The 27,750-nt window shown below is 34.5% G+C and overlaps 1 protein-coding gene across 1 annotated transcript in view; it reads right to left on the bottom strand.

Moving 5' to 3' along the window:
- LRRC40 (leucine rich repeat containing 40) overlaps positions 1–27,750 on the bottom strand; it is a 47,254-nt gene that overhangs the window by 4,686 nt on the left and 14,818 nt on the right. Inside the window, exons 5-13 of the mRNA XM_047788659.1 lie at positions 27,196–27,319; positions 23,155–23,297; positions 21,998–22,170; positions 17,460–17,547; positions 17,295–17,340; positions 10,967–11,075; positions 8,601–8,708; positions 5,485–5,595; positions 2,428–2,505 (exon numbers count right to left, since the gene is read on the bottom strand). Coding sequence (XP_047644615.1) covers positions 2,428–2,505; positions 5,485–5,595; positions 8,601–8,708; positions 10,967–11,075; positions 17,295–17,340; positions 17,460–17,547; positions 21,998–22,170; positions 23,155–23,297; positions 27,196–27,319 — 980 coding nt within the window. The remainder of the gene's footprint in view (positions 1–2,427; positions 2,506–5,484; positions 5,596–8,600; positions 8,709–10,966; positions 11,076–17,294; positions 17,341–17,459; positions 17,548–21,997; positions 22,171–23,154; positions 23,298–27,195; positions 27,320–27,750) is intronic.

Here is a 27,750-nt window from a genome sequence, read left to right as displayed (position 1 = left end):
GAATATAGACTAATTTTGGAAATGTTGAAATATATGGTAAGTGGACAGACTTGTAACCATTTCTATTTAATGTATAAGATAAAACAAAAGTTTGGAGTAAATTCTCCCATGTTTTTCTTTTCTCATTCAGAAGACAAGGAAATCTTCCTGAAATGCTCTATATAAAATGTCTCAATGTAGGGTTTTTTTTTAGCTTACTTTTACTTCTTACAAAACCGAATCACTGCCAATATCGTAAGTAAAAATTAGAGATTTATACTTTGCTTTGACTTAAGCCTCAAAAATGACTAGTTTTGTCATTTTTTTCAACAACCAAAAACGCACTCATTTGGTTGTTGAAAAAAATGACAAAACTAGTATAGGCTGCTAGCTTTCTCATCAAAAGAAACCCTAAAGATGCTACAAAAGAGATGGAAAGGCTGATGGCTCTCAGAACAATACTCAAAAATTAACACAAAATTCTCGATCTCTTCGGGGACAGAGGCTTGTATGTTTTAGTATGAGGCGACCTGCAGCCTCAACTAGAAAAGACAAGGATGGGCTGAAGGAAAGTTTTATAGCTGTGGCCTTTTCACTTCCCCATACTTCCCTTCCTATGCTGCCAGGACATTTAAAAAAAAAAAAAAAAAAAAAAAGCAACAATGACGTGTAAACTCAAGGCAGCTCTGAAGTTCCAGAGGGACCAGAGAGTCAATAATCAGGAGTGCAGGTGGATAAAACCACCCCTAGGCAGTCCCTCCTCTTCTTCCCCCACAACCTATGAACAAGGTAATTTAAAAAGATGTAGCTCACCACTTAATACACAAAAGTTAGGCGTAGCTTAGAGAACGGATAGTTCAATTCCACAAATAAAAACTAGAAGAAATATGAGAAGTGCATACATTTTTAAATAATGACAACGGTAATAACCTACCCATAAGAAAACAAAAAATAGAGGAGTCAGAACAAAATCCTAAATAGTAAGTATTTTAACATCACTGTGCCTTAGATTTCTCATCTATAAATGAGGAATAATAGTTCTAAACTTATATACTTGTTACAAGGATTGAATTAATGTATATGAAGACCTTGGGACAATATCTGTTATAATAAATGTTAGTTATTAATATTTATATTAAGTTGTTAACCAGAATCAACTTTCATCATAGGAAACATTATGACATAGCTGTTAAGAGCTCAACTTCCGGAATCAAAACACCTTGACTCAAATCCTTGCTCTATAATCAATGTGAACATTAGGTAAATTACTTAAATCCTATTCCTGGATTTCTATGGCATGCTCATGATGTGCGGAAGTTCCCAGGTCAGGGATGGAATCCAAGCCATAGCAATGACACAGATCAAATCCTTAACCACTAGGCTACCAGGGAACTCCAACAATTCTCAATTTCTAAATGAACACAATAACAGAACCAACCATGTAGGGCTTTTGTGAGGATTAAATGAGGTAATATGTGTAAAATATTTAGTCCAATGTCAGTAGATAATAAATATCAATAAATAACCTCTCAATAAATACTTTTTTTTTTTTTTTTTGCTTTTTAGGGCTATACCTGCAGCATACGGGGGTTCCCAGGCTAGGGGTCGAATGGAAGCTACAGCTGCTGGCCTACACCACAGCCACAGCAATGTGGGATCCAAGCCACGTCTGCGACCTATACCACAGCTCGCGGCAACACTGGATCCTTAACCCACTGAGCAAGGCCAGGGATTGAACCTGCAACCTCATGGTTTCTAATCGGATTCATTTCAGCTGCACCACAATGGGAACTCCAAATATTAGTTATTCTTAATTACTAGTAGTATCCTCGTAGTGTTTTCAAAATAAAATTTAAACTTCATCAGGTATAAAAAGCTTTCAAAAGGCTGACCACTGCTTATATGCCCAATTTCATTTGTTATTTCGACTCTTCCACTTCTTCACTTTGTGGTCCGAGCCATACTGAACTTCTTCAAGTGTTCCAAACACAGCATTTTCTTCATATCTTGTACTGTAGTAGATGCAATTTGCTCCAAGTGGGATGTCCTGTCCCTGTATGTCTGGCAAATATCTATTTTTCAAGTCTTAGTTTCAAACTTACCTCCTCTATACCTTCAAATGATCTCTTGAAACACCTATGTCTTTGTGCTTCTACTTTGGCAATTACAATTATTTATTTGCATATTTGTCTTCCTACTAGGCTACAAATTTCTCAAAACGGTTAAAAGGAACAAAAAATCTACTAGACATCAGTTGCGAAAATTCTTAGCAAGCAACATCACCTTTAATTCTAAGTAGAACTAAGTGAAAATAAACCTGGATATTTAAATAAAGAAAAAACATTGCACCTTTTTGTTTATTTGGTTCTTTTAGTTGTATTCTATAATAAGACCTAGAAATTTTCCACAGAATTATTATTATTCAGATCTGTCAGTTCTGTTTCTTACCTATTAAAAGAAAGATTGATTGTTTGTAGTCTTACCAATGATTCCATTTCTTCAGGCAAAGAATTTAAAAAATTATTCCTAAAATAGAAAGAAAACAATGATTTACAAAGTTTGAAAATTTGTACAACTTTAACTTATAATTAAACTGTTAATCAGACAAAAAAAATTATGAGCTCGGAGTTTCCGTCGTGGCGCAGTGGTTAACGAATCCGACTAAGAACCATGAGGTTGCGGGTTCGGTCCCTGCCCTTGCTCAGTGGGTTAACAATCCGGCGTTGCCATGAGCTGTGGTGTAGCTCGCCGATGCGGCTTGGATCCCGCATTGCTGTGGCTCTGGCGTAGGCCGGTGGCTACAGCTCCGATTCGACCCCTGGCCTGGGAACCTCCATATGCCGCGGGAGCGGCCCAAAGAAATAGCAAAAAGACAAAAAATAAATAAATAAATAAAAGAATTACTTCAAAAAAAATTATGAGCTCAGTTTGTCAATTCTTGATTTCATTAAGGCTGCATCCTGAGAATTCTGAGTTAGTCAGCTGCCTCAAGTATTTGATTAATGTGCCAAATCCTAATACCAATGTGCAACCAACTGATAATGCAAACAACTCCTTAATAAAAGATTTAACAGGGTAAACACTGTAAACTAATCCCTTATTTCTTTCAAATTGCAATCAACAATATTTCCACAATTAGGAGTTCCTGTTGTGGCTCAGCAGTTAACAAACCCGACTAGTATCCATAAGGATGCGGGATCAATCCCTGGCCTAACTCAGTGGTTTAAGGATCTGGTGTTGCTGTGGCTATGGCTGTGGCTGGTGGCTACAGCTCCAATTCGACCCCTAGCCTGAGAACTTCCGTATGCCGTGGGAGCGGCCCTCAAAAGACAACCCCCCCCCCCACACACACACATTTCCACAATCACAGCCCTTTAGGTCATGCTTGTAAATACTACCTTATTTGGAGTTCCCACTGTGGCACAGCGGAAACAAATCTGACTGGTATCCATGAGGATGTGTGTTCAATCCCTGGCCTCACTCAGTGGGTTAAGGGTCTGGTGTTGCCAGGAGCTATGGTGCAGGTTGCGGACACAGCTCGGATCTGGCACTGCTGTGGCTGTGGCGTAGGCCAGCAGCTGTAGCTAGTTTGACCCCTAGCCGGGGAACGTCCATATGCCTTAAAAAGCAAAAAAAAAAAAAACCCACAACAACAACAAAAAACTATATTATTTGATAGCACAAGTATATGATAAGTATTTGATTAAAATACACATATCACATATAGTCATGAAATTCTACTTCAAGAAGAATTGAAAAATTAATGAAAAAATGAAACAGGAAAGTAAAGAGATTCTGTATATTTAGAAACTTGGAGCCTTCTACGACATAGGTATTAAGTGAGTTCACTTCTACTCTTAAATTTAGAATTTCAATTTGCACAATATGTAGTTTTTTAGTTTTTACAATGAAACAGTAGTAAAGGGAATCTCATTTACTACTGGAAGGATCTGGGAACGATGTTAAAAGAACGTTTAACAAGGTAGAAGCATTTCAGAGGCAAGATAAATATTAGCAATAGAAAATATTTGTGAGTAAATTATATGCAACTAGATGGCTATCTATCACAACTGAATAATTTTCTCTAACCTACTTTTTTGCATTCAGAAGACAAGCCTAACATAAGAGTCATACTTTCTACAACGCAACATATGTTCATTTTTCTTTTCTCTGTACCTTTTTCCAGTTGTCTTTATTAATTTGTGCTGAATAACCCCCTTCTGGTTTCTATCTTTTCCTAGAGTCTTATATCTACTGATATCAAACACAGAAGTGTATTTTAGTCACTTAATTAGAAACTGCCAGGTACAGTTGTAGACAGAGGCATACACGCATACACACACACACACACACACACACACACACACACTCTTTCTCTCTTTCTCTCTCAGGATAATGAGATGAAAGAAATAAAGACAGCAACAATAGGGGCATGAATTCATTATCACTGCTCCATTAATACTGAACTAAAATGTGGTTTTAAACTGTTTTGCCAATGTAACTGCCTCTGGAAAACAGAAGTAATTCCACATTTAGTAGGAGCAGAGGATTAGTATATTTGCTTTAACCTCACGAGAAAAAAAAAAAATTGGTCTCTACAGAAAGAATAAATCCTCAAACAGGTATAACTAGCTTATTATAATTTAACCATTGTTTGAAGAAAGCAAGAGCAACTGTACTTTAAATAAACTAAAAACATACTAGTAACAACATATGGTCAGTAAGAGGCTCAGGTAGTAGAGATACATTCTAAAAATCAAGTTTTAAAGCCCAAGCAAATAAATGACTATCTAACCGTGAAATACCTATTCTTATCTTCAAAAACTATGACTCTTCTGATACTGTCACTTCAACTTAGGACATATTCCTGCTCCTCCCCATCCCCCAGCATGCAGCGCCTTCAGGTGGGATCTCAGTTTCCAAACCAGGGATTGAACCTAGGCACAGTGGTGAAAGCACTGAATCCCAATAACTAGACCACTAGGGAACTCCCAGGACATACTTAAATTTCCTATAACCTCTGCAGAGCCTTAAATAGTTTATATTCTTTTTGTTGCTGTTCATAGTGTTCCTTTTCTTTATTTCTTGCCTTATATGATTAATGCAATATTTTGGAACCAAAAAGCTTCTTTTTAAGAGAAATCATGCTAGCTGCTGTAACAGCTTAGGGTTTTGATAGTTTCATGCTAAAGAGGAAAGAAACATTGTGAAGCAAACACTTTCCATGCATTATCTGTAATTTTGCTTAAGCTTGGATCTAAAGACTGTGTTAATATTTTCTAACATTTTGAATAATTCTGTCTTATCACATAACTTGTAAATTGCTTTCCAGTGACATCTGATTAAAATATCTCCTAAATGCTTAATTGTAAATTTTTCCTAAAATATTGCTAGTAACTAAAGACTAATTTATTTTCTTATAAAAACATGAGATAAAAGGCAAAAGTTAGGTAAAACACAAAGATAGGTTATTGTTAAAAGTAAAACAATATTCTCAATAAATACCTGAGATCTAAAAAAGTCAATTTTTGAAGCATACATAATTCCAAGGATATAAAGGAAAGCTTATTAAAACTGAGATTGACATCAGAAACCATTTCTTTCATTTCCACAATCCTGAAACAAAAATAATTTTTAAATGTTAATACTTGATTACTGTCAAAACTTTAAAACTATAAGCAGACCACAGAGAAAAAAAATCTTTTTAAAAATTAAGCTTTTCTGTAACTTTTACTTTTTCACAAAAATTTCAGTTTGGATGTTTAAGTGATAAAAACATATTTTTAAAGAAGTGTAATATTATCTGTCCAAGAATTTCTATTTGACCTTAAATGTATGTTGAAGTTTAAGAAAATATTCAGTTTATATTAAACCAATTATGGGCAAAAAAAAGATCAAACCTAGGCAATGTTTACACTATATTCTGTTAATGATTTGAATCCATAAAATAAATTATTAGACATATATTCTGTAATATAGTTTTTGCTTTAGACTCCATAATATAACAACTTCTAAGTAGCAGAATTATGTAGTACTGTAAAATGTTTTTTAAATATGATATGTCAACATTTTAAAAGTGTAGTATCTGTTATCCAAAGTATCATTTAATCATGACTGCAAGAAAACACTAAGTTAATTCCTAGGTTTGCTAAGTGTTACTACTAAGCAACTTAAGCCAAATACTTAGGAAGAATTAAATATTTCTAAGTAAGCCTCGTCAAGGTTAGCAGTTTGAAAGTACGGTATTAATTATAGAACAGAAAATGGTATATATGATTTGCCAAAAAGCAAAAGTTAAACTAAAAATTATTGGAGTTCCCATTGTGGCTCACCAGTAACAAACCCAACTAGTATCCATGAGGATGCAGGTTCTATCCCTGGACTTGCTCCAGTGTTGCTGTGAGCTATGGTATAGGTTGCATATGTGGCTTGGATCCTGCATTGCTGTGGCTGTGATACAGGCCAGCAGCTAAAGCTCCAATTCAACTGCTAGCCTGGGAACTTCCATATGCTGTGGGTGTGGCCCCAGGAAGACAAAATCAAGTGAAATAAAATAATATGGTGAAAAGTGTGACTTGTGAAAAAAAAATTTTTTTTAAAGGGAAAGTGGTTCAAAAATTCTCTGGAGCAAAGTATGTCTTTATTATCTTTCTTTCTTGGCCTTCAGAATTACTAAAGCATGATGAAATAACCAGTAACAGAAAAGCATATTGTTTTCCATAAAAATAATCAGACTGTGGGATAAAAAGATAAAATGAGAAAGTAATTAATATTTTTTAATTCTTTCCATCTTCATCCCCAATTAGCTTGTTTGATCCAGGATCTCCAAGGCAAACCTATCCGAGAGCAAATCTACCTGCTCAACTATTCTATTAAATATCTTCTGAGTGCTTTAAATAAAAGAAAAAGGAGGACTAGATGGCCTTTCACAGTGGAATTCCTTTTTCTTTTTTCTTTTGCTTTTTAGGGCTACACCCACAGCATGTGGAAGTTCCCACGCTAAGGGTTGAACCGGAACTACAGCTGCTGGCCTACACCACAGCCACAGCAACATAGGATCCGAGCCACATCTGTGACCTATACCACAGCACACAGCAATGCTAGATCCTTAACCCACTGAGCGAGGTCAGGGATCAAACCCGCATCCTAAAGGTTCCTAAGTCAGGTTCCTTAACCACTGAGCCACCAAAGGAACTCCACTTTTTTTCTTTTCTTTTTCACTCTTTCCTCTCCTCTTCTTTTTTTTTTTTTTTGTTGTTGTTGCTTCTATGGAAGTTCCCAGGCCATGGATCTGACTCTCACCACAGCAGTGACAATATCAGATCCTTAAGCTACCAAACCACCAGGGAATTCTCTTTCAAGATCTATATTCCTCAAATTATTCTCTGTAAATGGAGAGCAAATAATAGTTTGACTTTTAAAAAATTTTCATTATCTAAAAAAATTTGGCAGTCAGATGAAAGCCATTTTATTTTCCCAATACATCTTTTTTTCTTAAGTACTAAGTACTTACTAAGTGCTAGGCACTGGTTAAATGCTTTATGTGGATTATATGATTTAATTTGTATTTTGTAAATAGGTCTATTATTTTCTCTACTTCAGAGTTGAGGAAACTAAGTGTAGCTAGTTAACCTGTCCAAAGCCACAAACTTCGTATATCTGGGATACAGATACAAGCAACTGAGTTTATTGCCTAAGTTCTTTATCATTACCCTATCCTATTTCCCACACTGCTGTTTTAATTGCAAGGTTATTTGTCAGCTTTCTTTGTGTATATAGTTAATGACAAAATAACATGCATTTTTAGAAGTTCAATATTATATTAATTTTCTCTCATAACCTAAAGATTTTGCTATAATTGCCTGATGGGAGGGGGAGGGAGTGGGAGGGATCGGGAGCTTGGGCTTATCAGACACAACTTAGAATAGATTTACAAGGAGATCCTGCTGAGTAGCATTGAGAACTTTGTCTAGATACTCATGTTGCAACAGAACAAAGGGTGGGGGAAAAAATGTAATTGTAATGTATACATGTAAGGATAACTTGATCCCCTTGCTGTACAGTGGGAAAATAAAATAAAAAAAAAGATTTTGCTATAATTAACATTCATAGAGATGTATTAAACAATACAAAATACAATGCAAACGACTCCTAATATTTGTAAATGAAGAATCCTTTTCTGGAGGAAAACATTAACAGGGTTCAGTCAATTCTGCCTTTACTAACAGTGGAAAAAGTCAATGGCTTGGCAATTCATTAACATAAAGCCCCAAGTTCCTATTAATCTACATGGACCTGACTTCAGATGGTCTCTTAGAACTTTTCCTCTGATACGAAAAAGTAATTTAATACTTTTAATAATCCTAATACCTATTTTCCAAGTTTAAAATGTAAAAGAAAAAGGTTTTAACCTATATTTCTCTTAGAACAAATGTTCTAAGTAACTATCTCAGGGAATACTTAAGTAAAGTTTAGCGCATCCCTCAAATATTAAAATGAAAAAATCACATATACCTTCTAATTTAAAAACTATGAAAAATAATTATTCATGAAACTAAGATGCAAGCAAAACTGAGAATGAGTCAAAACTTAACAGAAATAGCAGTATGAACAGTTCTTACCTTTTGGGAATTTCACACAGGTGATTCTTACTGAAGTTAACTGAAGTGATAGCATTACTTTTTACTGCATCAAACACTTCATCAGGAATCAAAGCTGTTTGTTTATCACTAAATGAAAAATGGTTGAGACATGTATCATTCTTAGCAGTTTGGAAAGATATGATTATTGCTTTTAATTTGTAAAGGCTTTTAAAGATTTCATAAGGAGGTTTTTTCAAAGTAGCTGATTGTAAAGTTCTGTAAAGAATGCCACAAAATCCTTGCAACCCACAAAATGTTAACTGTTAGGAATCAGACAACATATTGGGCCATACACATTGTGCCACATGTTCTGGGATTTAACAATTTGAGGTTATAATTAGCTGTTATGCTTATGTTCTTTTACAAATTTTTATGCCTAACACTGTCCACTTAAAAGAATCTTCTGGAGTTCCCATTATGGCTCAGCAGGTTAAGAACCTGGTGCAGTGTCCATGATGATGCGGGTTCGATCCCTGGCCTCCATCAGTGGGTTAAGGATCCAGCACTGCTGGGTTGCAGCATAGGTCACAGACACAGCTCAGATCCAGCACTGCTGTGGCCATGGTGTAGGCTGACCACTGCAGATCCAATTCAACCCTTAGCCCAGGAACTTCTATATGCTCTAAAAAGAAAAAAATAAAAATAATCTCTAATGGAATGCCAAATGAATGACTGTATGAACAAGAAAACAATATTACATATAATGTGGGACATGGAAGAATTTTATAAGAAAAACACTATAATAGAGAAAGATAAAAGGCTAAATTTCACAGTTATCATGTCTTCTGCTGCTTTAGGGCCTCATTTTCTGCTGTGCAAATGCAGCATTTTTATCTTTTGAATCAGAAATGCTCAAGTCACGGGGAACAGATTTACTCTAATCAAACTTTGAAGATTTATGCTATTTTAAAAACTTTAGTTGAAGGCATTTATGCCTTAAGATTGGTAAATAATTTAAATTTTAAATAGGATACACTGGCGTTCTCCTGTGGTGCAGCGGGTTAAGGACACCACCCTGTCACTGCAGTGGCTTGGGTGGATCCCTGGCCCAGGAACTTTCACATGCCATGGACACAGCCAAAAAAAAAAAAAATTGGATACTCCTTTCCAATTAAAGTCATTGACAAATTACAATAAATTACAATCAAAACAACCTAAGATATATGATCTTAAGTGCTATCCTTACTATGCTTTTGTGATACCTATGCCTTTAAAGAATGGGAATGGTTATCCCCCCCTGCAAAAAAATTGTATCAATACTACTTAATAGACTGTTTAGACAATTAAAAGCAAGATATATATGTAAAGTGCCTAGTACAGTGTCCATCATAGTATAAGAAACTCAGTATATGGTATCCATTTAGCGTAGGGGGAATAAAAGCCAAAAATAAAAGAAACTCTAAGCTAAGAAATTCTAAGGCAAGAATCAAGTCTGAGGAATTCCCATCATGGCTCAGTGGTTAACGAATCTGGCTAGGAACCATGAGGTTGCGGGTTCAATCCCTGGCCTTGCTCAGTGGGTTAAGGATCTGGTGTTGCCGTGAGCTGTGGTGTAGGTCACAGATGTGGCTTGGACCTGGCTTTACTGTGTCTCTGGCATAGGCTGGCGGCTACAGCTCCAGTTAGACCCCTAGCCTGGGAACCTCCATATGCTGCAGGTGTGGCCCTAGAAAAGACAAAAAGACAAAAAAAAAAAAAGAATCAAGTCTGACCATTCAGTGTATTACAACACCTAGCATAGAATTTGATACCTAGTAGGCTCCAAAAATATCTACTGAAGAAATGGTTAAATTATGTGGAAAATAAGCACATGCTAAATTGCTATGTTATGCCATGAGAAGAGGGACACAACTACAAATATGGAAGACTACTACCTTGTGTTACAGTGTCAAAGAAGGAAGTTGGCTTAGAGTAGTGACTTCTACATAAATGAAACACAACAAATCTGAAACGAAGACTTATCTTGACTGTTGAGAAGGCAGTTCAGTTACCAATATAGGACTCCCTCTCCAATATAAAATTCTCTCTGGATTCCAGTTACTGAGTCAAGAAATTTTATCACCAATCAATAGTTACTCTTTTTTATAATAATAAAATGTTCATTATGAAATTTTTATTATTAATAACCATATATCTATCTCTTAAGCATAATAAATAAAAATTACCTAAGGATGGGCATTTAAATTCACTGTACTTTTAATATGCTTTTATCTCTTCACAGTTTTTGAATTGCTATTATTCTAAGTACTAATGAATACTGATGAATTCTTCTTCATCAATTGTCATTTTTCTAAAGGATCATTTCTGAAAGTTTCCTTGCAACATTAAAAAAAAGAATTACATACCTATAGTCTAATGTTTTTAGTGTGATGATGGCATGTATATTGACTCTAGATTCACTTGGTAATGTCATGGCAGTCTCAGTAACACAGTCACTTTGGCTCAGTCCGTCATCTGGCAAAATAAAAGTTATTTAAAACCAATATTTATACTACAAAGTCATTTTTAAAATTCTCGAAAATACTTAAAAGTAGTATCCATGATCTTGAGATATTATTGGTGAAAATGTCTTTTCATATGTTTTATTTCCGATAACTCAAATGACAAGTAGATTCAATGTAATTGCTATCAGAATCCCAGCTGACTTCTTTGTAGAAATTAACAAGCTAATTGTAGAAGTTGTGTTGTATTACAAGAAGCCCAACATAGCCAAAAAAACCTGAGAAAGAAGGATAAAGTAGGAAGACTTAAATTTCCTGATTTCAAAACTTACCACAAAGTAATGGTAATTAAGATGGTGTAGTACTGGCACGGGATGGACACAGAGATCAATGTAATAAAACTGAGAGCTCAGAATGAATCCTACATTTATGGTCAACTGATATTTAACAAAAAATACCAAGACCATTCAGTGAGAAGAGAAATTTTTTCAACAAATGATGCCCAGAAACTACAGTCAAATGCAAAAGAATGAAATTGGAGCCGATGTCACATCATATATAAAAATCAACGAAAAGATCAAAGACTTGAATGTAAGAGCAAAAGTATAAAAGTCTTAGAAGAAAATGTAGGGGAAAAATCTTCATAAAACGGGATTTTGCAAAGGATGTTTAGATATGAAACCAAAGGCATAATAAGCAAAAAGAGAAAGACAATGACTTCATCAAAATTTTTTTTTTGTCTTGTTGTTTGTTGTTGTTGCTATTTCTTGGGCCGCTCCCACAGCATATGGAGGTTCCCAGGCTAGGGGTCGAATCGGAGCTGTAGCCACCAGCCTACGCCAGAGCCACAGCAACGCGGGATCCGAGCCTCGTCTGCAACCTACACCACAGCTCACGGCAATGCCGGATCGTTAACCCACTGAGCAAGGGCAGGGACCGAACCTGCAACCCCATGGTTCCTAGTCGGATTCGTTAACCACTGCGTCACGACGGGAACTCCTCATCAAAATTTTTTAAAAAACTTGTGTTTCAAAGGACACTATCACGAAAACGGAGGAGTTCCTTTGTGGTCCAGTGAGTTAAGGATCTGGCATTGTCACTACAGCCAGCCTTAGGTTGCTGCTGTGGTTTGAGTTCAATCCCTGGTCCAGAAACTTGGCGAGTGCAGCCAAAAAGAAAAAGAAAAGAAAAGAAAATGAAAAGACAACTCACAGAAGATTGGAAAATATTTGCAAATCGTATATATGATAAGAGATATATCTATAATACATAAAAAACTAACCCAACTAAAAACTGGGCAAAAGATCTCAAGAGGCATTTCTCCAAAGATGTGTAAATGGCTAATAAGCACATGATGCTCAACATCATTAGTCATCAGGAAAATGCAAATCAAATCTACAGTGAAACACTACTTTATATCTGCTAGAATGGCTAGATTCAGAAAGTCAGAAAGCAAGTGTTAGTGAGAATGTAGAAGAACTAGATACGATGCTGATTAGAATGTAAACTGGTCAGCTGCTTTGTAAAACAGTCTGGCAGTTCTTAAGTGACCTAACACAAAATCACCATATGACCCAACAATTCCACTTCTAGATATATATGCAAGAGAAATAAAAACATAACTTCACACTGAAACTTATAAATAAATGTTTATCACAGCATTATTCATAATCACCTTTTTGAGGTGGTGAAAATGTTTAAAACTGATTGTGGCAATGGTTGCACTTATCATAACATAGCAAAAAACATTTAATTGTATAGTTTTAATGACAGAATTGTATGGCACATGAATTACATGATAATAAAGTTGCCTTTTTATTCAAAAAAAAAAGTTCTATTTCCTAGCTCCCTTTATATAAGTGGCCATAATGTAAGTCCTGACCAATGGGTGAGAAGTCATTTACAATACAACAGTATAAATCCTAATATATTTAATCAATCTTGTACATTAAAATGACAGAAAACATACCCTTAAAAATTTTAAAGTATATATATCAAACAAAGTCTGCTCATAGACCACGATGGAATTAAACTAGAAATCGACAGCAGAAAGACAACTGGAAATTCCCAAAATATATGGAGATTATACAACATGTTCCTAAATAACACATAGTTCAAACAAGAAATCTAAAAAGAAATTTTAAAAATTTTGAACATTTCAAAAATAAAAACACATCTTATTAAAATTTGTTGGGTTCAGTGAAAGCAGTGTTTTAGAGGGAAAGTTATAGCACTAAATACATGTACTAGAAAAGAAGAACGATCTACCATCAATAATCTAAGTTTACACATTAGGAAATTAGAAAAAGAAAAGAAAATCCAAAGTAAGAACAAAAGAAATAAGAATTAGAGCAGAAACTGATGAAATTGAAAACAGAAATCAATAGAGAAAAGTCAATAAGACCAATAAAATCAATATGCCTCTAACGCCAGGATAAATAAAAAAAAGAGAGAGGACACAAATTACTAATATCAGAAATGAAAGAGAGGACATCATGGATATGAAAAGGATAATGAGATGATAGTAAGAACAAATCTGTGTCCAAAATTTTGATAACCTAGATGAAATGGACCAATTTCTTGAAATACACAATCTTCCAAAACTTATACAAGAAAAAAGTTAAACTGAATAGGCCTATACTTACTAAAGAAATTAAATCAATAATTAATAACCTTCAAAACAGAAAGCACCAGGCCCAGGTAGGTTGACTGGTGAATTCTACCAAACATTTAAGGAAGAAATTATACCAACCACCTATAATCTTTTTTTTGAAGATAGACATAGAGGGAATACTTCCTAACTCATTCTGTGAGGCTGGTATTACCCTAATACCAAAGAAAAGACATTACAAGGAAAAAAAAGTAGCAAGCAGCATCTCTCATGAACATACATGTAAAAATCTTCAACAAAAATACCTGCAAACCTAATATTAAAAAGTATAAAAAGGAGTTCCTGTGTTTCTCAATGCATTAAGGATCTGGTCTTGTCACTGCAGTGGCTTGGGTCACTGCTATGGCAAGGGTTTGATCCCTGGCCTGGAAATTTCCACATGCCATAGGCACAGCCAAAAAAAAAAAATTTCAGCTAATGTAATCCTTCACATCAACAGGCTAAAAAAAAAAAAAAAAAAATATATATATATATATATATATATGGTCATATTGGTCATATCAATAGATGCATAAAATGAAGTCTCCATTATGGCTCAGTGGGTTAAGAACTCGCCTAGTATCCATGAGGATACAGATCCCATCCCTGGCCTCACTCAGTGGGTTAAGTATCTGGTGTTGTCGTGAGCTGTGGCATAGAGTGCAGAGGCAGCTTGGATCTGGTGGCATTGTGGCTGTGGTTGTGGCTGTGGCAAAGGGTAGCAGCTGCAGCTCTGATTCGACCCATAGCCTGGGAGCCTCCACATGCTGCAGGTGCAGCCCTAAAAAGAAAAAAAAAAAAATGCATAAAATGTGTGTTTGATAAAATCCAACAACCATTCATGATAAGAACTCAGTAAACTTTCTCAACTCGATAAAACTTATAACAACCCTAAAACTAACATCATAAGTAATGTTGAGAAACTTGAAACTGCCACCCTAAGATCAGGTACAAGGCAAGGACATCCCTTTTCATCACTCTTCTTCAATATTACACTGGAGGAAGTTCTTGATAATGTAATAAAGCAAGAAATGAGGTAATAGGTACATAGATTGAAAAGGAGGACATAAAACTGTCTTCGTTCACTGACGACATGATCATTTTGTTAGAAGATCCAAAAACAACATCCTAGAACTAATAGGTGATTATAGTAAGGTTGCAGGATACAAGGTCTATAAATGAAAGTGAAGTTTTTCCTCTATATCAATGAGAAACAAGCAGAGCTTGAAATAAAAACAAATTACCATTTACATTAGCATCAAAAATGAAATACACAGGTATAAATCTAATAAAATATGAATAAGAACAACAAAGGAAAACTCAAAACTTTGATGAATGAAATCAAAGCTCTAAATAAATGGAGTGATATCCCGTGTTTATGGATAGAAAGATGCAGCACTGTCAAGATGTCAGTTCTTTCCCACTTTATATATGCAAGGCAATCCCAACCCAATTCCCAGCAAGTTATTTTGTCAGTATCAATATACTTATTCTAACATTTATATGGAGAGGCAAGAGAGGCAGAATAGTCAACACGATATTGAAGGAAAAGAACAAAATTGGAAGACCGATGTTGTCCAACTTCAAGACTTACTATAAGTAGTCAAGATATTGGCAAAAGAAAAGAGATCAATGAATAAAATAGAGAATCCATAAATAGACCCTCATAAGTGTAGTCAACTGATCTTTGACAAAAGAGCAAAGGTAGAGCAATGGAACAAAGACAGTCTTTTCCACAAATGATGCTGAAACAACAGAACATCCATATGCAAAATATAGTAGCTTTATTCATAACTGTCAACACTTGGAAGCAACCGAAATGTCTTTCAGTAGGTGAACAGATAAACTTTGGTACATCCAAACAATAAAATATCATTCAACCCCCAAAATAAATGAACTATCAGGCCTTGAAAAGACATGGGAGAAGCTTAAAAGCATATTACTAAGTGAAAGAAGCCAATCTGAAAAGGTTACAGACTGATTCCAATTATGTGACATTCTGGAAAATGTGTAACTACAGAGAGAAGAAAAAGATCAGTGGTTGCCAGGGATGGCAGGATCACGGGGTGAGGGAGGATGAACAGACAGAACACAGAGGATTTTTAGGGCAGTGACAATACTTTGTATGATATCATAATGATGAATGTATGTCATTATATATTTGCCCAAACCCACAGAATATTTAACACCAAGAGTTAATCCTAAAAAAACTAAGCACTTGGGGTGATTAAGATTTGTCAATAAAGGCTCTTCCTTTGTAAAAAAAAAAAAAAAAAACAATGTACTATTCTGGTGAATGATGCTGATATTGGAGGAGGCTATGCATGTGTGCAGGGAGACGATATACGGGAAATCTCTGTACCTTCCTCCCAATTTTGTCCTAAACCTAAAACTAGTCCTAAAAAATTCCCTCAAAAATTTTTATTATTCTGACAGGACCTCTGATTTATGTCAAAATAATCAAATTTTTCTTTAGGAGAAAGTACACCTGGAGACAAAAGGAAATTCTCTAATTGGCAAAAAGTGAGTCTTTGGAAAATTATGTTAAAGGTTGTTTGAAAGGCAGAGTGGAAAATGTAAATTGCTGAAGTTAACAATTATCTTCTTTATTTATCATACACTGACTAGCAATATGGTGCTAGGCTAGGCTGCACATAACCAATAGAGTTGTGAGGTAAATTAATACCTGCTGTATTTTACCACTAATTGTTGGAGTGGTTTGTTATGCAGCATTACACTGGTACAAAAATTTTTTTCTTAATGTTCTAGTGCGTGCTGTAACAACACACATGAAATAAAAATTGGATATATCACAATTTTTGTGAAGTATTAAAAATTAAATTTATGGGCGTTCCCGTCATGGCTCAGTGGTAACAAATTTTACTAGTATCCTTGAGGACACAGGTTCAATCTTTGGCCCAGCTCAGTGGTTTAAGGATCTGGTGTTGCTGTGAGCTGTGGTGTAGGTTGCAGACTCAGCTTGGACGTAATGTGTCTGTGCCTATGGTGTAGGTGGGCAGCTACAGCTCCAATTCTACCCCTAGCCCAGCAACTTCCATATGCTGTGGGTGCAGCCCTAGAAAGACAAAAGAAAAATTAAATTTATGGTGTCATTTTCTCTTTTGGTGCATGTTTATGCTAAATTAGCATATCCTAAAAAAATATGTTTTGTCGTTATTTTTGTCAGAACATACCAAAATTATAAATGTTAAGATATGCAAATATGTTACTATGCCTCCCAGGCAACAGAACTTATAATATTATACCTGATATTTATTTTGCTCTTTTTTCAAATATAAAGCATTCGGTGTTTATAGAATCTTTGTTATATTTTCTGATTGGTACACTATAACAGAAATCAAAGAGATTAAGGATAGAGCATTATTACTATGAATTTAAGGATGTTTTTATAATTTCAGCATATTTATGGCCTAAATGGATTCAGAATTAGAGCCACACCTGCCAGGGACCATTTTCTCTAAATGTTTATTCATGAAATACATATAAATTTACATACTATTAACCAACACTTCATCACATTTCATGTTATCCTTCAAAATACAGGAGAAAATAGAAAAGTACCTTTAATCTTGCTTCGTAGATATTTTAAGACTTCTTGAGTTCCTTTCTGAAAAGGTGAAGAGAAAGACACATACTTACCAAGACACACACTGCAGTTTTATAGATAAACACATATTTTTAAATATAAAATTTAAAGACCAGAGCTTGAATTCTAAATATGCTTACATTTATAATTTCTCTTCGAATTGTTCTTAAAGGATTTCCTTCCAGTGCCAGGAATTTCAAATGAAGTTTTCCTAATGAACAGGGCAGACTACAAAAGATTAAATTGAATTTAAGAAAACATTAAGGGTAAGTATTCAACCAAAGAGCTGACTATAAACTAAAAATATATGACATACTCTATAAACCAACTATAATAGAAAACATAAAAATCATTTAAAAATGGAAAAAAATATGACAAACTGTATATTACAAAACGATGTCAAAGAAAGCCCAAGAAATGTAGGCCTAAAATAGATGCCAAAAATGTAAGAAAAATTTTTGTTTCTGGGAGTTCTCTTCATGGCTCAGTGGTTAATGAACCCAACTAGGATCTATGAGGATATGGGTGGGTTCAATCCCTGGCCTTGCTCAGTGGGTTAAGGATCCAGTGTTGTCGTAAGCTGTGGTGTAGGTTGCAGATGCAGCTCAGATCCCACGTTGCTCTGTGGCTGTGGTATAGGCTGGCAGCTGTAGTTCTGATTTGACCCCTGGCCTGGAAACTTCCATATGTTGTAAGTGCAGCTCTAAAAAGGGGAAAAAAAAATTTTGTTTCTATAGTCATACTGTGATTGCTAAAAAAGAATGTGAAATATAAAACATTTGCTAAATTGTATCCAGTAATAAAAAGTAAATACAAGCAAATAAAACTCTTCCTAAATGAAAAAAAAATGACAAAAAAGAATAAATTTTCATGACAGTTCATATTTTCATTCAATAGGGAAAGTCATTTTTATCTTTGATACACAAAAAGAAAGCACATAAATAGTCAACTGCAAAATTTATTAAGCATCTATAATATATTAGGCATGGTTATAGGGATATCAATATTCCTTCTCTTAAGAAGTTTTTAGTTGAACAAAGGAAAAACACACATATTTGGCTAATTAAAATATAGGAAATATGGTGCTGATGAGCATATAAAGTAGTAGAGCTACTCTGGAAAGTGGAATTTTTTTTTGAAATTAAACATACACTTACCATACAATTAAGCAATCCCACTCCTACATATTTACCCAGGAAAAATGAAAATAATGTCCAACCAAAGACTTACATGAATGTTCACAATAGTTAGAAAATTGAAAGCAATCCAAATAGCCATCAACTAACTAGTGAAGAGATGAATAAATTGTGGTATATATGTGTAATGCAATAACACTCAGCAATAAAAATGAATGAACTACCGATAAACAAAGCACAAGAATAAATCGCAAAAGCTTTATGACATGAAGAAAGACAAAAACTATAAACTGTGATTTCATTTGTATGATGTTTTTTAAAAGGCAAAACTACAGTGATACGGTATATCAGTGGTTGCTAGGGACTGGGGGTATGAAAAGGGAATTGACTGAGAAACATATGAAGAAAACTTAGGGAAACAAAAATGTTCTTCATGACTGTGACAACAGTTACACAAACATACACAGTTGGCATAAATCATCAGATTATACACTTTAATTGGTAAATTTTACTGTATGTAAATTATATACAACAAATTAACATAAGACTATATACATATATTTTATATATAAAATATGATAAATGTCAAACAAGGAGTTGCTTTGAGAGTAGCAAAGTAGAATTACCAAGGGAACTATGGGGAGAAGAGAGTAGCAAAGCCTGGATTTGGACCTAAAAAGAATGGAATTCAATCAGGCAGTCAGGCAGGAAAGTGGCATTCTAAGGTAAAGAAACAAAATGAAGAATAGTCAGTGTATTTCCAGTTCAGTGTAGTCAGAGACTGAGATACCTATAGCAGTGAAAGATGACAAAGAGAGAATGACTGAAGTCCTACTATGAGATGTACTTGACTGTTAAGATAAAGTTTCAGCTTTTTCTTGTAAGACTGGTTACCAAGGAAACCAGAGACATCAAAATCTCCTAAGAATTTTTTAAAACAAACAAGTCTAAGGTCCCATTGTCAAAAGATTTTGATTCATTGTTGCCTCAATGTTTGCATTTTTTTCTTAAAGCTTCTCACATGGGTCTGATACACAGCCATATTCGGGAAACAGTGCTATAACAATGGAGAACCATCAAAGTTTTTTAGTAGAATGACATGATAATTTAAAGTTTATAAAAATTACTCTGGTAGCATTGTGAGGAATCCATATTTTGGTAAAGGATATTCTGGAGAGATACAAAATGAACAATAGAATGGTCTTATATCTAGGAAGTATCAGATTAGAGGAAAGAAAAGAAACTAATATTATTAGCTTCATTATGTTCATGGCCCTGTGATATATACACACTTTATACCTAGAGCTCTGAAGAAAGAAAAACATATATATCAGAACATATATTTGTACCGAATATTTTACTTAAATATTATTTGTCACTATTTTGTTTTATTTATTTATTTATTTTTTGTCTTTTTAGGGCTGCAGCAGTGGCATATGGAGCTGCCCAGGCTAGGGGTCAAATTGGGGTTGTAGCTGCTGGCCTATGCCACAGCTACAGCAACACAGGATCCAAGCTGTGTCTGCAACCTACACTACAGCTCAAGGCAACGCTGGATCCCCAACCCACTGAGTGAGGCCAGGGATCGAACCCACATCCTCATGGATACTAGTTGGGTTCATTAACCACTGAGTCACAATGCGAACTCCACTATTTTGTTTTAAATATTTGCTTTCTACTGCTTTTATGTAGTAGCCAAAATAAAACTGCTATGGGGAAAAATGAATGCATCAGTATTTATGAGGCAAGCAATAATTTCATTCATTAGTTATAAGTATATCCAGGTCACTTATTAATTCTGTCATTAAACTGAAGTGAGTAGAACAAATGGTCAATGTCCAAGCTTTCAAATCTATGGTCAAGACATACCATAAGCCATGGTACTGTGAAAGTAATTTCGATTTTTAAAATTTATTGAAATATACACATGGAAGGTCTGCCTTGATTAACCCTTTCCCTGTGAATAGCAAACCATGTTTCTCACAGAGAAACACAAAACCTCAGACACATAACTGGTGTACAATCCTAGGTAAGTCTGAGTCTTTTTACAAAATATTTGTAAAATAACTCCATCTCTAAAAATTATGGTTCTACAACTTTTTACGATTCTTTGCTCACTGCCCTCTTCCACTGCATCTCCAACACAGGCAATCAATTGCTAAATACTACTTACTCTAACTCATCACACCTCTCACATATTTCCTTTTCTTTCCATTCCCATTGTCATTACAGTTTAGGTCCTTATTACATAGGAGGGAAACCTACAAAGCTATCAGTAGAGTAAACTGGATATAGCAAGTACTCTTTAGTGATAAATATTGTAAGATTCATCTAATAGAATTTATTTAGAATTCCCATCTACAAAACCACACCTATTCAAAGGATCCAAGCCACTATCAATTAATTTCTTTAATGAGATTACAATTAAGTTGATTTTGTCCTTAAGCTCCTCACCTCTTAACTCATGAAAACTGGCTCTTCACAGCACTTCAAGGATCTCTTCCACAAGGCCTCAACTTACCTTTCAAGACCTACATTCTTACAATCTCCCTCCTTGCACCCTGTTTACCAATTCAATTTGATTCTCTGCTGTTCTCTGAATATATCCCAAGTTTCTGAACTTTCAAAGCTTTGTTGGTACAATTTCCTGTCACCAAGTGAGTCATTCTGACCACTTATACGAGCACCTGAAAATCATGGTCATCCTTCAAAGATTACTTGGTGGCCTGGAGTGAGGCATGACCCTGTGAGTGTATTTTAAAATTTTGTGCTCTAGGCAATTGACTTGCTTCACTCAAGTCCTGGTCCTAAATATCATCTAAAACTTTTACTTTTTCCACAAAGTCTACCGTGATTTCTTCTCAGTAAATTGTGATTCCTGCTATCTTCTTTAAGCCCTCAAAGCATTTCATATTTCTTCCATGGCTATACATTCATTTAATAAATTCAATAAATATTTAAGGCAGCTTTTATGTACTCAGGCACTGATTTATGAGTTTAGAGATATAGCAGTAAATGAAAGAAATAAAAATCTACCTTTCCTAGAGTTTTGTGTTCTAGGAGAATGGAGTAACTTGTAAATAAAATTGATTCTGTTAGCACATTTAAGCTTGATGCCAAGGAAAAATTCTTTTTTTTTTTTTTGTCATTTTAGGGCTGCATCCTCAGCACATGGAGGTTCCCAGGCTAGGGATCAAATTGGAGCTACAGCTGCCAGCCTATACCACAGCCTCAGCAAGGCAGGATCCAAGCTGCATCTGCAACCTACACCACAGCTCACGGCAACGCTGGATCCTTAACCCACTAAGCAAGGCCATGGATGGAACCTGTGTCCTCATATACACCAGTTGGGTTTGTTAACTGCTGAGCCACAACCAGAACTCCAGAAAAATTCTAATTACTCTTTGTAGGTCTGCACATATACCTACTCAATGACATATATTGAATTCAAGTTACCAAAAAGATCTCTACAACATTTTTTAAATTTATCAATTAAAACCAATACAGACATGATTTCTTATTCATTCCACCTTTAAACTTACCTACTAATGTCATTGTTGCTTAGGTCAAGCCTTTCCAAAGACTGTAGGAGTGTGATTTCATCTGGAACAGATTTTAACTTGTTATCCCGCAGGTCCAGCACAAGGATAGAATTCAGATGCTTAAGATGTTCTGCCCCTAACATTTCAATCTGGTTTTCACCTACATGTAATTCCTACAAAACCAAAGATTAAGATCAATCATGTATATTTTTCTATAAAATTGAAATCTTAAGTCACTCAAAAACACATGGAAAACACATAATTTTCTAATTATAAACATGCTTAAATTCTTAATTATACTTAAGCTATCTTACGGCTAAAGAAAAATGGCAAAAAAGAGAATTTTCAAGAATTTTCTAGTAATTTAAAAATAAAAGTTTAATCTGGTAGAAAGTTCAAAGTTTAGAAACCAAAGCAGAGAAATGACTTAGTTAATTTATAGAATTAGTAAAAATACAAATCCAATAACTGATGGATTCTTGGATACTCATGAAAAATTAAAATTTTTAAACAAATGAGTATAAGTTTTAAAACTTATTTATAAGTTTATTGTTCAACATTATTATTATTATATATATATACTGATTTCCCATTAACACAATCTGATTGTCAGACAGATAATTAATCTTATTAAATAATTTTTCAGTCCTTTCCATCTCTGTCACTATTCTATTTAAAATAAATTAATACTAAGGCATAAAAGTATACACAAAGGAAAGCAAAGCATGGCAAATTTAAATATCATGTTAATATTATATACTTAACATCAAAAAAAGTAATTAACTTTAAACAGACCTTATGATCAGGTAAACTTAAGTTGACAGTTTATAGAACAGGATATATATTCCTTTCTGCTATTTCAGGTTACCTATACTATGGCCCAATTCATTTTGTTAGCCTCATTATCTATACTTCTCCAGTTATAAACTACCTTCCAGATTAAATAGGCAAACTCTTATTTTAAAGCTGATATTAATGTTTAAAAAATCTATTATTAACAGTATCATTAATATACTTAGTCATATTAAAATTCTGAACATTATAAATACAGGAAAAAGCAGCACATAGTATATATTCCCAAAGTAAAATAAGTTTAAAATCTCATTTTCATGATTAACTTTCAGAAAATGAACATTTAATAATCAACTAAATAGTACCTTTAACAATTTACAAGAAGGAAATTCTGGTAGAAAACGTAATTTATTCCTCCGCAAATAAAGCAATTCTAGTGATTCCATGCTAGCCAATTCAGGAGGTATAGTTTCCAAGAGATTTGAGTTACAATCCAAATGCTTTAATCCTGTAATATACATTCAGTGAAACACAAAAATACCTTAATAGAGAAAAAAATACTGGCTTATAGTTGTATATACATTCAAAAAATATGTACGTAATCATGTGCACTTACAAACCTATGAGGTTCTATACCGCCACAATAATCAAAAATCCTAGAATACCACTGAATTATATAAATGTAAGGTACAGATTTTTTACATTTAATTATAATTAAGGGGAAATAATGACATTAAAGTTAATGTTTAATAGTCCAGGTCATCTTTGTAAAGACTTAAAAAACAGGTATTCTAGAGTCTTTAAGGTATTAGCCTGCTGAGGCCTCCTTTGCCTGGCAAAGCAATAAAGCTATTTTTTCTCCTTCGCCGCCTGCCCCCCCCCACCAAAAAAAAAAAACACACAAAGTATTCTAGTACTCTTATAAAGTACTCTAAAATAGGCAGTTCCCTAGTAGTCTAATGGTTAGGATTTGGCACTTTCATCAATGCAGCCCAGGTTCAAGCCTTGATCTGGGAACTGAGATCTCACATCAAGCCACTGAACTCCTGCCGTGGCAAAAAAACAAAAAACAAAAAAACAATGACAACTCTAAAGTATATAAACTATATATTCAGAGATATTATTTCCCTCAATAATTATACATATTTAAAAAGAAAAAGCTCAGAGTTCTCAGGGGTGACAAACTCAACTAGTATTCATGAGGATGCGGGTTTGATCCCTGGCCTGGCTCAGTGGGTTAAGTATCTGGTATTGCTGTGAGCTGTGTGTGGTGTAGGTCACAGATACAGTTCGGATCCTGCTGTTGCTGTGGCTGTGGCACAGGCTGGTGGCTGCAGCTCTAATTCAACCCCTATCTGGGAACTTCCATATGCTCTGGTTGAGGGCCTAAAAAGCAAAATAAATAAATAAATAAGTAAGTAAGTAAATAAATAAATAAATAAATAGAAAAGGTTTAAGGTATTTAAAGACAAATATATATGCATTCTAGTTGTGTGAATGAATGTCAAGTAACTGGCCAGTAGTAGCTTAGACACATCTGTAGTTAAAATAGGCACGCTGATGTTCTATCAAACACCTTTGGATTTCTATGTATTCCCTCTTATTTTGTATTGTCTCTCTCCCTTTCTTCTTCTAATTTCTCTTAAATGACATGTTTTTTCTAACCCCTTAGCTAGCCCTCTTGACAAGAAGATATACTATAGCTCAAGGAGAATGTTCTCACTTGTAGCATCTCTCTCTTACCTCCTGGATCTTCCTTTCTTAAAAGGCAGTACAGAAAACAAAAATGGAAAAAAATAAAGGTCTTCTTTCTCTTAAGAATGCAATAAGTAGTTTTCTCTCTAATCAATATTAAGACTCTTCCACTTATAATGGCCAACATGTATTTTCCACAATTTACTCTCAACCCTATAGTTTGAATAGGCAATATTTTACGACCTTTTTTCCTGTACTTTGAGCCTGTCAACTTTAACATAATTCAAGACTGAACTGATCCACTGCCTTAGACTTCTTCAGTGTTTAAAGAAGTTAACCGTTTCCAGAACAAATGTAAAGTACTGCTTGCAACTTATAATAGGAAAATTTATGTATTATTTGGCTAGAGCACTGAGAAAAATGTCACAACCCGATCTACCCCAGATTCAGTAAATTCTATCAAACAAGTTCGTTTTAAATTTAGAAACTAGCTTTTAAGAGCATCAACTGAGAATACAAGCAGCATGGTGCAGAAAGAGCAATGGGGATGGAGTTAGAAGATGCAAACCCTAGTTCTAAATTTGCTAGTTTCTAAGCCCATGTTTCTGAATATTTAAAATGTAAATTCTATGCATCCCACTAACCTGTAGAACTATTATGATGGCAAAATAATATATTTGAAAGCACTTTTAGTTACAAAGAGCTATTCAAATGTTAGATATTGTTCTTGGAATTTGGTCATGAATAGTGAAATAACAAAATAACTAAATGTCCCACTCATGATAGCTTAAAAGTTTCACTGTCATGATGAAGGACAGAAAGCATCTGAGCATACTTATATAGTATATTAGAAAAACTGCTCTAAGTTCAATGTATTTTTCTATTGATTTTACTATCTCTTCCTATCTCTCAATATTTCTACTCAATTTGGGAAAAAAAACCAAGAACCTATGCTTCTTATATACTTACTCCAGATATCATATTTAATGTTTAGCTCTATTTTCTAATTATTTTATTGAAAAATGAAAAAAGCAGAGCCAACTACTGGTATCACAAGTAAAGGCTACCCTAAAATGTCTATTCTATTTATGGCAGATTTAATTTATGCATTCCTATTATAAATGACAAATAACCATTAATCTAAAGTAAAACAGCACAAGTGATCATTTTGTAATGTATAAAAATATCACTATGTAGTATACCTGAAACTAATATGTTAGTCAATTATACACTAAAGAAAAACAGCACCATTTTACAAATTTACCTCAAAATGATCTATAATCATTATATGAAACCACATCTATGACCTCCTCCACAAAAGGGAGATTTGAAAAAATGAAAAGGCTCATTATAGTTGACACAGTGTGGTTATCAATTATAGTTTGCCTTTACGCATAAATTCACTATAATGAATCTGGACTCTAAACCAAGAATTCCAACACAACTAAGTGTACTTATTTAAAAGGTATTGAAATGTAACTTCAATTTTTTTATCCTTTAATATTAGTTCTATAGTGCTTCAAATATAATGGTTCAGGAGTTCCCACTGTGGCTCAGTTGAAATGAATCTGACTAGCATCCATGAGGACACAGGTTTGATCCCTGCCTCAGGGATTAAGGATCTGGCATTGCCGTGAGCTGTGATGTAGGTCACAGATGCAGCTCGGATCCACATTGCTATGGCTGTGGTGTAGGCCGGCAGCTACAGCTCCAATTAGACCCCTAGCCTGGGAACATCCATATGCCTTGGACATAGCCCTGCCAAAAAAGACCAAAAAAAAAGACAGAAAAAAAATGGCAATGGTAAAACTTTAATAGAACTACCAAAAAAAAATTGGGGGGGGCTGCACCCATAGCATATGGAAATCCCCAGGCCGGGGATCAAACAGTGCCACAGCAGCAACCTGAGCTGTTACAGTGACAACACCAGATCTTTAACCCACTATACCATAAGGGAACTCCTAGAACCACTAAATTTTAACATCTTTTTTTAAAAAAGGATTGACAGTGTTCCTGTCGTGGCTCAATGGTAAGAAACCCCACTAGTATCCATGAAGATGCAGGTTCAATCCCTGGCCTTGCACAGAGGGTTAAGGATCTGGTGCCACCATGAACTGTGGTATAGGTGACAGATATGCCTCAGATCTGGCATTTCTCTGGCTATGGTGTAGGCTAGCAGCTACAGCTCTGACTCGACCCCTAGCCTGGAAACTTCTTCGACATGTTGCAGGTGGAGCTCTAGAAAGGCCAAAAAAAAAAAAAAATAGGATTACCAATTTGGGCAAAACTAAACCATCTCTGCACATTGTAACTTATGAACCTCAAGGAGGATACAGCTATGACAGAACCACATTTCATAGGTGGTAATCATCTATGAGAGGGGAATAACCTCACAGTGAATGTTGAGTAAACAAATGAAGAGAGAGCATGGCTCAAAATCTAATCAATTCCTCAGATATATAATTTTACTACAATTTATAATCTTATTTTTCTTTTTCTCTTTTTGATATGCCAAAGTATCCTTTTAGTGGCAATTCTTTAGGAACTTGCCAGACAATGGCTTGAAGAAAATCTGACTAGTTGTTATTGTTTGCATTTACCGCCATAAAATTTATTACATAATTCTTTATAACTAAGTATATTAAAATTTATTTTTCTAAATGTAAGTAGCATCAACTTCAAATTAATTTATTTTTAAAATAGAGATTTACTTTTCATTCCACTTATTTCTGCTGGTAAACTCTTCAGTTGATTACTGGAAATATTGAGTCGCACCACACTGGATAGAGAAGAAAAGCTAGCAGGAATACTTGTAAGGCGATTGTTTGAAAGATCCTTTAAAAAGAGAAAGACAAAACAAATGAACAAGTAAATTTAAAAAAATAAGTAAATGATCCCTAAAAAGGATTTCAGAATTTAGAAGGCATTGCAACATTAAAAAGAACAAAAACAAAAAAGCTGATTTAGAGGTGATATCATTTGTAACCCTGATTCACTGACAATTTCACAAATCATCACTTATTACCTTAATACATTCTGTGGGCCTGCTATATGCCTAATAATGTAGCAGAGAAATTAAAATGAATTATCAATCAAAAACATTTTACATAAAGGTTTCTGTTAATACTAAGCCATAGTATATCATGCAGCATCTTTTTTAAAAAAACCCTTTGTTCATCTAATATTTATTCAGTACCTATGATAAATCAGGCAAACAGTATGGCTAAATTATAATATGAAATGAAAAACATCTTTGCAAGAAATAA

The sequence above is a fragment of the Phacochoerus africanus genome, chromosome 8 (genome assembly GCF_016906955.1).
Source record: "Phacochoerus africanus isolate WHEZ1 chromosome 8, ROS_Pafr_v1, whole genome shotgun sequence".
In the NCBI taxonomy this organism is placed as follows: domain Eukaryota; kingdom Metazoa; phylum Chordata; class Mammalia; order Artiodactyla; family Suidae; genus Phacochoerus; species Phacochoerus africanus.
This window is presented reverse-complemented; position numbering and strand designations above follow the sequence as displayed.